Here is a 14,379-nt window from a genome sequence, read left to right as displayed (position 1 = left end):
CCCTAGCAAGATCATTAATGTGAATATCTTTCTTATATTTTATCTGTTATTTCTTTTTTTTTTTCCCTCAATTGTGGTGCGAAGTAATTTTCTTTTCTGCTCAGTGTTGTCACTGCTCATTTTCTTAGGACCTGTGATGAGAAAAAAATTGCAAAAATAGACAAAATGACCACAGAAGCTAAGATAGGACCGCAGTGGGATATGCACAGGGCAAGAGCTACTGCATGACTAGTGTGTGGCTCTTTGTTTTGGCTGGAAAGGGTAGCGAGTCACAAGGCAACCAACACCAAGTTCTAGCTTGCACATCGAGTACCAAATAAACGACATGTACCGGGACAAAATTTTCATGTCAGTATGCCTCAAGTACCAGATTTGATGAGTTTCAAAACAATCAAGTATCAAGGTATGACTGAAGTTAACAAAATGAGGTAATTTTTCTCAGTACTAATGTGAAAAATTTGTTTGCTTTCTGTTATAGTAACCAGTTTGAGAATTTAATGAGATAATACATTTCATTCTCAAGAGCACAAAAACATAAATATCTTGAGGTAAACGTAAGTGTACAAGAAATGTGAAAAATCTAAACGAAGAGAAGTTTAAAACTATACCATATGAAATTAAAGAAGATTAAATTACATGTTCTTGGCTAGTATGACTCCACATTTTAAAAAGACATTTTTCAATCTAAATTCCTTTATAAAATTGAATATCCCAGACAAGGAATTTGCTTTAATTTGATAAAATGATTCTGAAAATTCTGGAAGAAAAATCCGACCCCCAAAATGGCCAGTTATTTCTGAAGAGAAGATTTATGACTTCAAGATGTTAAACTAAACATATTCTAAATTCTTGCCCTTCTGCACCAAATTATAGATGTCAAATATATTAAAATGTTTAAAATGAAATCCTACTTGAAACAAAAAGAGAAGTATCTGTTGTGGAAGAGGAGTAACCTCTCTAAAGAAAAAACAGGTGGGAAGTATAGCAATACCTAAGAACTACATTACTGATAGGCCAGGTCTGGAACACTCAATCAAGTCTGTCATGTGTGGGCAACCTTTACTTGCCAGAATATGGTGTACAACTACAAATCACCAAAATCTGGAGAATGTAACACCATGAAACAAGGACAACAAATTCAACAAAAGGATAACTGACGTCAGAGAAAGTGGACAAGAGACATAGTTAACCATTCCTGAAGTTCTAACATCTGATAAGAGTTCATCAAGGAGAAAAATGGAAGATACATTATATTTGAAGAAAGAAAGGCTAAGAATTTTCCCAAACTGAAGATACAAATCCTCAGAAAAAAGACCCACAGAGTATGAAGCAAGATTTATCTATATACATACATACAAACAGGTAGCTAGATGGATGGACAGATAGAGCATATATCATATATTTTAAATTAAAGATTAAAATATACAGATATACTACAGTGAACTTCAGAAGTTCAGAATAAAGTAAAAAAGTACCTATAGAAAAGAATTTGTTTATCAAGTAATGACAACCTCAAAATCAGTTTGTATGGAAAAAGACAATCTGAGGAGATAAACTTAGAACCTGAAATTTTATATTTAGCCATTTTATCATTCAAGAGTGAAAGCTACATGTAGATATTTCATATACAGGAGAATTTGAAGTTTATCATTTTCAAGGGCATTACTGACATTTTGGGTGATTGTCCCATGTATTGCAGGATGTTTTATCATCCCTAGTCCTCATCCATTAAATGCAAGTATCTCATTCAAGTCCTTTTGCTAACCTGAAATGTCCCCACATATTTCATAGAAAAGTATTTCCAGTCAAGAGCCACTATTCTCCTGACTCTAAAAAATGGTATCTAGCAAGAATAAAAGTAAACCTAGAAGAATTAATGGGATACAAGAAACAGTGTTGAACAAAAAAAAATCAGTAAGTATATTGGTAATTCTTAATAAAATTAACTGTAGAAAAAAAAGAGTATTTATGATAAGCTGATACTGAATTTCCATAATGACAAGTTTGGAGTTTGGCTGGCTAGAGAGAATGATACGAAATAAAAATAAACTTCTCTCTTCAAATGACAATAAGCAATTGATTAACTTTAGTCTTTGTTAAATAGTAAGTTTAAGGGTATAGGGAAGATGGGGAGAAAGATTTAAGGAGTAAGTATAGAGAAAACTAAGAAGTTAATAAACTTTTAAGATCATGGGATTGGGGAGTGGAACAAATAGAAGTTGATCAGTCTGACAAGGCTGAAAAGACAAAAATAGATGAAAACATGGTAAATAGAAAGCACAAATATATAATCACAGAAATAATAATGGTTTTAATAGAAAAGAAAAACACTGTAATTTCTAAGTTTCCCAGCTTCTAAATCAAACACCATAGAGTAAGTTGGCTGAACAATGGGAATTTATTGAGTCACAGTTTGGGGGCTAGAAGAAGTCCAAAATTGTGGCATCAGCAAGGTTGTACTTTCTCTCTGAAGACTATGCATTCTGGGACTGGCTGCCAGAATCCTTGGGGCTTGGCTTTTCTACCACATGGCAGTGCATATAGACATGTCGTCATCTTTTTTCCTAGAGGTTTTGTTGACTTCAGACTTCTTCCTGTGTCAATCTGTGTCTCCATTCCATTCTGCTTATAAACTTCTCCAGTAATCCAGATTAAAGCCCACTCTGATTCAGCTGGGCCACACCTTCAATGAAGTAACATCTTTAAGACATCTGTTTTACAATGGGTCCACACTTACCAAAATGAGAACCAGGACTAATACATCTTTAAGACATCCGTTTTGCAATGGGTCCACACTTTTCAGAATGAGAACCAGGACTAAGGCCATGTCCAGTCTGGGGTACACAATTTCAGTCTACCACTCCCCGCATAGGAGTGCCTGCCGACGCTGAGAGCTGGTGCAGCAAGATGACACAACAAGAGACACAGAGGAGAGAAAATAAGACATAGCAAAACAGGGAGTTGACGTGGCACATGAGCGTACTCGCCTCTATCCCACTCCGGAAGGTCCCAGGATTGGTTCCCAGAGCCACTTAATGAGAATACAAGCAGACACAGAAGAACACACATCGAATGGACATAGAGAGCAGACAACAGGGGAAATGGGGGGAGGGGGGAGAGGGAAAAATAAATTTAAAAAAAAATTTAAGAGCACATAAAGGAATGTAAATGCAGCACGAAAAAGATCTCTTGGAATTTTGAAAAATGATATTTGAATTCAAAATTGGTGGGAAAAAAAGCAGATGGGTATTGGTAATAATAAACACGTTCTAGGGGATAAAGTTTCCCAAACTGGAAAACTATGAAGATTACACATTGAAAAACTCTTGAGTTCTAGTTTGGACACTTATGCTTGTATTGTGGTTAAAATACATGAACTCTAAGGAGGAAATTTTTGCAAGCTTCTAGGCAGAAAGAATTAAAGATCATAGTAGCATCAGACTTCTCATCTGCAAGAGGTGAATCTAGAAAAGAGTGAAGTTTCATCTACACAGAGACAAAAAACCTGTGACCTAAAAATCTTTTTCTAAGAAAGATGTTTATGGATATGCAAGAATTTAGGAAGTACTTTATTCAAGTACCCCATCTGAGGAAAATGCTTGAGAAAAGTCACTAATCAAACAAAAAATGAACCAGATAGGAGGTGAAAATAAGAATAGTGAAGAATAATGAACCTTGATATATTTGTGTGTAATGGATAAAATTAAACCATGGGATGTGAAATATGACTGCTAGTAAGAATTGTGGAAACAGACCAGACAAATGTTAAGTAAAATTCTAATTAGTACTAAACTATGCCAACAAAATCTAGGTGCTATAGGTTGCAGGAAGTTGGGAGACACCTAAGAGAAGAGAGGGAAATAAAAGTATTCAAAAGATCTTAAATATTAGAGTAGAAGTAGTGGAGAATTAGAGAATGATGGAGGAAACTATACATCTCATTAGGGGAAATAGATCTTATTGTGCTTACAAACAATAGAACCATAGGTGTTTTACTAAGAAAGCAGAAAACATGATAATGGTTAATGGATTTTAAAATAAAGGAGAAGCAGAGTTGTCAGATTTTCAGTGAGGAAAATGTAATGAATCGCAGTTTTACCAAACCAGCATAAACAGAAAAGAAGAAATATGTTCAAGTAAAATAGTCATTACATTCTGAATGGACTGAATTTATCAGTTCTAAAAGAGACTTAGATATTGGCTTAAACAAATAGAATTAAATGCTGTTTACAAGAAAAGTTGAAAATAAAGGGTGTGAGAAGATCCTTTACAGGTAAATGGAAACCTAAAGAAAGCAGGATTGTCAATATTAATATCAGATATCATTAAATGCAGTAAAAAGAATAAAGAAGAACTTTGTGTTATGATAAAGAGCAAAATCAGTGAAAATATATCAAGCATAAACCTGTACACACTAGACCATACCACATGATCACTAAATCCATAAATCAAAATCTTAAGATTCAAGGAGAAATCAATCAAAATACAATTATAATGGGAAAATTGATACATTATTTCTCATTAGGCAGATCTAATTTATGTAAAATGAGTGAAGGTGTAGATGTATTGAATAATAAAATCAAAAAAACATGAATGTGATATGATAGACAAGGAGAAAAATTTGCATATTAAAATAAGCATGACACAAAACATAGAAGCAGAGCACTAGTTACTGAAGGTGAGAGGGAGAGCAAAGAGACAAGTCAAGGAACTTCTAATGTAATAGAGAAAATAGATAAATGCGTTTTGGTATGACCAGTGACCTGATAAAGGTAAGCATATAGAGGAGAGGTGGGTTGCTATTTAAGATGGGGTGGGACATCAAAGAAGAATTTTGGGGTATATTGGCACCCAAAGGGAACTTCCAGAGGTAGATTAGGAGTAAGTGTTGAAGTTAAAAGTGAAACAACATTCAGTCAGAGTGCTCTAAATAGGGGGCATTTAGAAGGAAAAGAACTTGGAATTCATGACCTGCAGAAATGCCTGAAGCCTAATAGGATATCAAATGCTAAAATTGTAGAGAGGTTGACAGAAGCCTTATCATGAAGATTCTTAGAAGCATAACCTTAGAAGAATTTTTTTAAGGATGTACAGGGAATTGAACCTAGGGCCTCGTAAATGGGAAGCAGGTGTTCACCCACTGAGCTACATCTGCTCCCCAACCTTAAAGAATTTTAAGCAGTGAATTGACATGGTGAAATTTGCAAATGTGGAGGGAAGACTGGAGGCAAGGAGACCAGTTAAGATGCTGTTGCAGTAATCCATGTAAGAATTAATTAGGAGCTAAGCTAATATGAAAGAAGTAGGGATATAGTAAAGTAGATAGAAATGGTAGGAAGGGAGTGAAATTGAAGAGAATACTGAGTTCTTAGATATGAAACGATAAGCAGGAGTCATGAATGAATTCCAGATTTCTGACTTGGACAACGCATGGACTGTGATGCTGAGATAGGTAATAAAAAAGAGTAGTACATGTTGGAGACAAGGTGATAACTTCAGATTTCACTGTTTTGATTTTGAGTTTTGTTGGAATATTGAAGTGGTGATTTGGAATTCAGAAATGAAAACCTGAACAAGATATACAGATTTAGCAGCCCTCAGTATATGTTGATAGTAGTTAAATCCTTGAAAGGTCATTTAGACATAGTGTTTATATAGTGAGAAGGGATGAATATTGAGGTTGGAACCCTTTGAAAGACATGTTTTCAAGTGCTGGAAAAAGAAAAGAAATCTAAGTCATGTTGACCTTTGCCAAAACAGTTATGTGGTAGAAGGAGCAGGCAGAACCAGATTTACAGGGGTTTCAAGAGAAAATGAAAAGTAAAGAATGATTTACTTTAAATCTGTGGAAATAAGCAGGATGGGAATTAATATTGAATTAAAAGTATCAGTAGGGGAGCAGATATGGCTCAAGCAGTTGAGCACCTGCCTCCCACATGAGAGGTCCCGGATTCAGTTCCCAGTGCCTCCTAAAGAAGACAAACAAACAACAAGCGGACATCGAGCAAAAACAATGAGCAAACAAGAAAAAAACAAATGAGCAGGGAGTGGATGTGGCTCAAGTAGTTGAGCACCTGCCTCCCACATGGGAGGTCTCAGGTTTGGTTCCCGGTGCCTCCTCAAGAAAAAATAGACAACTAGCAATGAGCAAAAATAACAAGAAAACAGATGAGAACCAACTCGGGGGAAAATAATTCTTTTTAAAAAGTATCAGTAGCACAGATAGTTACCATGTCTCTTGAGTACACCAGTTAATATAAAGTTTTGGTTTTTTTTTTATCTTCACTGAAGGGTTATAAGATTGCTCCTTCATTAAATCCTAATAGGTGGGAAACTGCAGATCTTACAAGTTTCTATAGCTTTCAAGTAAAAAAACCACTGGAAGAATTGTTCTTCTCTTCCCTCTCAAAATCATCATGCAGGATTTTTGATGATATCATTTTATTAACTGTTTAGAAACTGAGTAATGTTTCTTCTAGGTAATCTATATCCTATTGCAAGAGTTTGCTGTTTCACTTAGTAAATTCTAACTTTTCTCAAAAGTTAAAAACCTGTGTACTTTTTGGTAACACATTTTGTAGTTGTGAGCTGAAGCTTCTTAGCAAGTAAACTATACTAGTCCAGTAGTTTTCTTGTCAATGAGGAGATAAGCAGCTGTAAGAAGCCATTTAATCCCACGTGAATTTACAGGCAGAAATTATACTATGCTAGTTTCTGAGATTCTAAGATAAATTTATATTTAGAAGAACTTCAATTTTTAGTAAAATTTCAGAAGAAGTTTCAATACAAATTTGAAAAATTTCACTTACAATTTTCAGTAATGTGGCTCAAGCTAACTCATACTTTCATGCCACCTACTCTACATACCCTCTGTCAAAGTGTGTCACTTCCTTGATTTTTAACAGCCAACTTACTTTTATTAAGGTTCCCAATTGTGCCACATTGCTGAATGAGCTTATGAAATTTAACTCATTGTTTATGATCAAAGCCATAAAAACTTAGAGAAAGGGAATTTCAGATTTCTATCTGCAAAGATAGGTTACAAAAATAAAGTCCTGGGAGAGTCTTCTGGAAGAAAAACAGCCAAATTAATCCTAGTTTGATCATGTAACAACAGTGCATTCTTCAGCGTAAATTACTTATTTCTGAACCTGTTTTCCCATTTACGATGGTTAGGCTAATGTGTCAACTCTGCCAGGTAAGTGTGCCCAGTTTTTTGGTTAAGCACGTAGTAGGTTAATTGTAATACAAGGACATTTATGGACTTTAATCATGAGTGTACATAGGTGACTGATTACATCTATGATCAACCAGGGAGATTGCTATCAGCAGTGAGTGGCATTTTATCCAATCAGTTGAATACCTTAAAAGGGGAAGTGATTTCAGCATTCAGAGAAAATTTCCCAGCTTGTCTTTGGACAACCAACAACTTCCAGGAACTCATAAAGGACCTTTATCGGATTTTTATTGGAGCCCCTGGTTTGTAACCTGCCTGAGGAATCTAGATGGACTTATACATCCCCACAGTCATGTGAGAGAATTTTATAAAATCTCATGCTTTTTACAGATATCTGCTGTTGGTTCTTTTTCCCTAGAGAAACTTAGTAGAGCATCTCTAAAATTAAAATAATATTTTTTCATAAGATTGTAGTAGGCAATGAAGGAGATAACTACGTATCCCATAGTGCAATATGTTTTCATTTTCTTTCTCCACGTTAACAACCAGTACTGGGTTACAAAATTTGATGATTTTGCATTCTCAGTTGGTGTTTACATGTAAATTGTTTTATATGGATTAAACGAATATGATCTAGACTTTTATAAATTGTAAAGAAATAGTCCTGACCTTTTGATTTTTTTAATTTTATGCAGTTATCACTTACATGTTTGGAAAGTTGAAATGATAATTGTAAATAAGTTGTATATATTCCCTAAGAAATTCCCTAGGTACTTACAATCTTTCAATAGAAAACTATATATTGTTATATCTAATTCATTTTAATAATTTGCTTACAGAAGTAAGCATATTAAAATACTGAAAGATCTCTTTAAAAGTTTTTACTTAGTTCTAAAGAAAGTACTGTTACCTAGGTAAATGACAAAGTTAAATTAATCTAGGATTAAGTAAATATATAATTAAATAGGAAAGACTTGCTGAGTTTAGATCATAGTAATTCCATTGTAGTGAGATAGTGTTCCACTCAGTTTGAAAAAAAAATATTATTCTGAGTTCTTAGTAATATATAAGTGAAATGAAAAATTGTGCCAGTATTACTGACTGCTATATTTAGAAAAAATAATTTCAACTGGGAATATTTTATGACACGAGAATTTTGGTAATCTTAACTTGTCAAATATTTATAGGCCTTCTTGATATACTTTAGCATTACAACAGAACTCATATAACTTCATTTCTCTAAAATATCTTCTTGTTCAACCATCTTTAATCTATATTTGTTCTATATTTGAATCAGCAATAAAAGCAGTTCACCTGAATGTAAGCTGCCTGTAGCTAGTAGTTTTATATATTTCTGTACCTCTCACACTTAGAATAGTACTTGGCACATTGAAGAATTCAATGTTTCTTGTTGTTTTTTTGTTAATAAATGAATGAATGAGAATGAACACTTATGTGCCAAATGTTTTAATCACCTCCTCTTCACTACATTGGTAAGGGAGAGGCTCCTTCCCCATCCCCTCTTATCCCCCCTACCCCGCAATATGGAGATGGTCGAATAGAATATGGGGACCCTCAACACTGGACATATGAGATCAATGGCAGGTTATTAATCACATAAACTCAGAGCCAGAGGAGGAAGACACTGCATACCACCTGAGCCTGGCACTTGGGAACAGAGTGGACAACCAGAGGCTATGGGAAGCAGGCTTTGTACTATCAAGACGGTGCAGTACCCTCTGGTTCCCTTGGGAGGGAAGATGTGATTGGCTTATTTGAATAATTTCATAGGGTGCCAGGGAGCTGAAGCAGGGATAGGCACAGACTGTGCCTGGTCCCCATAATAAGGAGGGTTGTTTGACTAGTAGACTTTATCTATAGGGTAAGAGGGGTAGGGGAACTTGCAGTTAAAACATTTGAGGCCCTCCTGATTTCACAGATGTCAAGGGAGCACATAATATTGAGCCTTAAGTTTAGGCCTTAAATCTTTTAATCCAGATAACTTCTTGAAGTATGTACAATTTATATATGGGGAAACTGAAGTATGGACAGTATTTCACTAGTGTCACAGCTAGTAAGTAATAATCAGGCTAAGATTTTAAATCAGAGAGTCTGATTCCAAAAGACATACTTTTTAACCACTAAGCCATATTTCCTCTTGTAATCTAGTTCTGAAGGCCTGTGTTTGGGCTAAAGACTTCTGACTCCAGCTTGCTAGTGAGGTGATGACTGTAGATCAGATACATATAAGTATGCAAGTGTGTGTATGTGTATATGTGCTAATACTGGGTGCATTTTCAATAAAAACAGTAGCTTTTTCTTGTTTTCATAGTTTTGATACCATTGAAAATGATATTTTATTAACTTATTAACTTCCATTACAAATTGTTCAGTGCTAGTATATAGAAATACATTTGATTTTTATATTTGATCTTGCATCTTGCTACTTTGCTAAATTCCTGTATTCTAGTTTTTCTTTTTATAGATTCCATTGGACTTTCTATCATGCCATCTGTGAAAAAAGATAGTTTAGCTTCTTTTTCAATCTGGATCCCTTTTTTTTTCTTGTTTTATTGCACTGGTTAAAACTCCCAGTACAATGTTGAACAGAACTCGTGAAAACAAACATCCTCTTTTGTTCCTGATCTAACATTCAGTTTAAATCATTTAATGTTAATAGCTTTCAGTCTTTTAACATCATTAAATAGGTGATAGCTGCAGGTTTTTTCATAGATGTCTGTTATCAGGTTGAGAAAGATCACTTCTATTTCTACATTGCTGAGTGTTTTTATCATAAATGGATGTTGGATTTTGTCAAATAATTTTTCTCCATCCATTGAGATAATCATTTTTTCCTTTTTTTAAAAGTCATTAATATGGTACCTTACAGTGATTGATTTTTGAATATCAAACCAACCTTGCAGTCCTAGGATAACTGTACTTGGTCACATTTTTATTTATTGTTGGGTTCTATTTGCTAAAGTTCAGAATTTTTTGTGTCTGTTAAAAAAAAATTATTTGGTCTGGAGTTTTCTTTCCTCATAATGTCTCTGGTTTTGGTATTAGAGTAACTGTGGCCTCATAGAATGATTTGGAAAAATTCCCTCCTTTTTAATTAACTGGAAAATTTTGTCGGGAATTGCTGTGTCTGGTTCTATTAACTGTTTGATAGAATTCACCAATAAAGCACTCTGATATTCTTTGTGGAAAGTTCTTAATTACCAATTGAAATTCTTTCATTAATATAGGGCTATTATTGAGGTTATTTATTTCTTCTTGAGTGAGCTTTTATAGTAAGTATCTTTCAAAAGTTGTGTCCATATCCTTTAAGTTGTTGAATTTTTAAAAGTATTATATTAAAGAAGTTGAAGGTTTACAGATCAATCATGCGTAAAATACAGGATCCTTATATACCACCCCACCATCAATACCTTGCATTGGTGTGGAACCTTTGATGATAGTACTTTTTTGTAATTGTACTCATTTTTTAACAATAGCTACCTTTATCACAATTGATGAAAGTTTATTAAAATAGTACTATTGAATATCATTCATAGTTTACATTATATATTCTTTCCATGTACCATATTATTATTAACACTGTTTATCATACATTTGTTCCAATTCATGAAAGAACATTCTTATACTATAAACTATAGACCATTGTCTACAGTACGGTTCACTGTGTTCTACAGTCCTGTGCTTTATCTTTCATTTTCATTCTAGTAACATACATAACCTAAACTTTCCACTTCTTTTAACCGCATTCACCTATATAATTCAGTGATGTTAATTATACTTGCAATGATGTGTTGCCATCACCACCATCCATTTCCAAACATTCACAATCAACCTAAATAGAACTTCTCTACAAATTAAGCATCAACTCTCCTCCTTTAACTCAAATCTATCCCCTAGTAACCTATATTCTAGATTCTAACTCTATGAGTTTGCTTATTATAATTAGTTCATATCAGTGACACCATATAATATTGGTCATTTTTGTCTGTCCTATTTCACTCAGCATATTGTCCTCAAGGTTCATCCATTTTCTTGCATGCATCAGGGCTTCATTCATTTTTGGCTTAATAACATTACATTGTACGTATATACCACATTTTGTGTACCCATTCATTGGTTGATGGGCACATGGGTTACTTCCATCTTTTGGCAATTGTGAATAATTCCACTATGAATATTGGTGTGCAAATGTCTTTTTGAGTCTCCACTTTCAGTTCTTTTGGGTGTGTACCTAGGAACAGGATTGCAAGGTCATATGGTAATTCTATACTTACCTTTCTGAGGAACTGCCAAACTCTTCCACAGCAGCTGCACCATTTTCCATTCCCACCAGCAATGAATGAGTGTTCCTGTTTCTCCACATTCTCTCCAATGCTTGTTTCAGTGCTTTTTAGCCATTTGTGTATTCTTTGGATAAGTGTCTCTTCAAATTTCTGCTCATTTTTTTATTGGGTTTTTATTGTTGAGTTGTAGGATTTCTTTATACATTCTGGATAGTAAACCCTTATTGTATGTGTGATTTCCAAATATTTTCTCCCATTGAGTAAATTGTCTTTTCACTTTCATGAAGAGTGTTTCAATATGAGGAAGAGTTTAAAATACTTACAGATAAACAGAGATTGAGAGAATTCATCAACAAGAGACCTGCCCTTTAATAATAATTATGCAGGTTGAAAGGAAAATAGAGAGTGGTTTGGAGTAGTGTGAAGAATTGAAAATTATTAGTGAGGATAACTAAAAGGGTAAATGTAAACCCAATATACAACTCTGCTCATCAATATACAACTGTACTCTGTGGTTTGTGTAAGAGTCAGAATACAATTAATCAAGAAAAAGGCATATTTCCTGATATTAGGCATGCATAATATAAAGGTAAAGTGGGACAAAACAACCTAAAGAGGGGAAACAGGGATATGGGAGCAAAGAACGCATATGCTATTGAAGCTAGGTTGATATCTTCTCAAATTAGAAGGTTATAGTGTAGGCTGTATAACCCCAGGGTCACCCCAAAGAAAGTATTTTTAAAATATACAGAATAAGATGAGAGTAAGTTGTTGAATTTATTGCCATGTGTTTCTTCCTAAGATTTCCTTAAACTTTTAAAATCTGGAGGAATTGTGCTGATTATTCCTGATACTGATAATTTTTATCTTCCTTCTTTTTGTATTGATCAGTCTGACTAGAGGTTTGTTAATTTTATTGATCTTCTTGTTTTAATAAGGATCTGAATAAGATAAAGGAGTGAGCAATATGAAGCTCTGGGAGAAGGTGGAGGAAAAAGCATTTGTAAATATCTGAGCAGGGAAGAACTTGGCATTTTCAAAGAGAATAAACTGTAAGGGGCCAGGAATGGAAGCAGGAAAAGCAGTAATGAGGTTATTGCAATAATGTAGTTCAGAAACAGGAAATACTGGAGTGGACTGTTGTGGCTAATAAGGTGATGAGAACTGGTCAGATTCAGAAAGTATTATGAAAGTAGAGCAAAGGACCTGCTGATGACTTGGCTATAGACTGCTAGACAAAAGAGCAGTGGGAGGAGTGGGATGAAGAGGAGTAATCAAAAGTTCTGATTTAGACATAGTGGACAATTTGAATGATTGATTTACTCAGATAATTTTTTTCTGTTTATGTATTTTGTATATTTGTTTAAGTTATCCAGAAAATTCAGTCTTCACTTTGTGAATATTATCTAATGAAGCTACTACATATAGCATAGTCAAGGTAAAAGAGATAATGCTTTATAGCTACTTAACATATAATTTCAAATCAAACATTCAAGTTTCATTATACTTGGAAGTAGAAGAAACATAAATTTTGTAAACCTTTTTGTGCTAAAGACATTGACAGAATTGGTGTGAAGTTATAAGATTCAGGATACACCTTATGCTAATAAATCTTTAAGAGAAATTATCTATTTATAGGTAGTGTGGGTAATGTGAGTAGCCAACATGAACTTCCTTAATGAGTTCAAAACAGAATTCTGAAAATATATACTTTGTTCTTTTCTGAAGTTCTTTGTATATAAATCAGATACTGAGGACGACTCAGGAAGATTGGGCCTAGAATTCTAGACCTCCTTTAAAATAGACTGAGATAATAAATTCAGTCCAAGATAAACTGGTAGAATCTTTCTGGTGTCCTTCAAATAGGCTTAGAAGTTGACACACTTCCTGGAGGAGAGGGTTTGAGAAATCATTATGCTCTCCCAGAAAATTCTCAGAGGCGTGTTGAGGATATTGACCTGTTAAATATTGGAGTATCTCTTTCTTGATTAGAGTAATTCAGGGTAAAATTAATACAGTCCCATACTATGGTCATTATATAATAGGTTAAGGAATAAGAGAAAGTTTTAAATATACTTTTTTATTTCAGTGATGCTAAATGTAATAAGCATTCAGCATGAGGAAATTCTGTGAGAGCAAGAATCTTATTTGTATAATTCATCACTAAATTCCTGGCATAAACTTAGTGTAGGTACTCATGTTTTTATGGATAAATACATAAATTAGTGAAAGTTCTAATTAGAATGCTTGGCTTATTTAGTGAAATTTTTTGTGTTTCTTCACTAGAGGGTGCTGTGTAAGCATTCAGTACTTTAAAAGTGTCATCTCATTTACTTACTTTCTCAAAGGTTTGATTTTTTTTTTGAAATGTGAGTTAATAAAACAATCAAGCATGCCATACAGGATTTCCATATACCATCTGATTTATTGCAAGCTTTCCTTTTTCTTTGCTTCAAAGCAATATTGGTGGTATTGTGTTTAATTAAATTAATGAAATTGAGTTGCTATTGCAACATTAACACAAATGTTTCTTTTTTTCCTCCTCCTCAGGAGACTTATGACTCCAGTCATGTATGCTGCACGAGCTGGTCACCCTCAGGTTGTTGCTGTCCTTGTTGCTTATGGAGCAGAGGTTAATACCCAGGATGAGAACGGTTATACTGTGAGAGTCACTATTATAATTTCCCCTTTTATTTCTAAGAGATGTTATCTTATTATTAGCACTAATCCCCAAAACGAGTTTTAAAAAGTAATAACTGTTAAAGGACTGTGATAGAATTGTTGTTTGATGAAGAAAAGAAACAACTGAATAAATCTCCTTAGTTCTCACCCTTTCCGAAAGAAGCTGTTAACTATAAAGCCTAGGATATAGAAGATAACACTTCAATAATGAGTAGA

At 34.1% G+C, this 14,379-nt stretch overlaps 1 protein-coding gene across 1 annotated transcript in view; it reads left to right on the top strand.

The window, feature by feature from the left end:
* ASZ1 (ankyrin repeat, SAM and basic leucine zipper domain containing 1) overlaps positions 1-14,379 on the top strand; it is a 110,621-nt gene that overhangs the window by 75,146 nt on the left and 21,096 nt on the right. Inside the window, exon 5 of the mRNA XM_004455343.5 lies at positions 14,032-14,143. Within this exon, the coding sequence (XP_004455400.2) occupies positions 14,032-14,143 (112 nt within the window). The remainder of the gene's footprint in view (positions 1-14,031; positions 14,144-14,379) is intronic.

This window comes from Dasypus novemcinctus, chromosome 5 (assembly GCF_030445035.2).
Source record: "Dasypus novemcinctus isolate mDasNov1 chromosome 5, mDasNov1.1.hap2, whole genome shotgun sequence".
NCBI lineage: Eukaryota > Metazoa > Chordata > Mammalia > Cingulata > Dasypodidae > Dasypus > Dasypus novemcinctus.
This window is presented reverse-complemented; position numbering and strand designations above follow the sequence as displayed.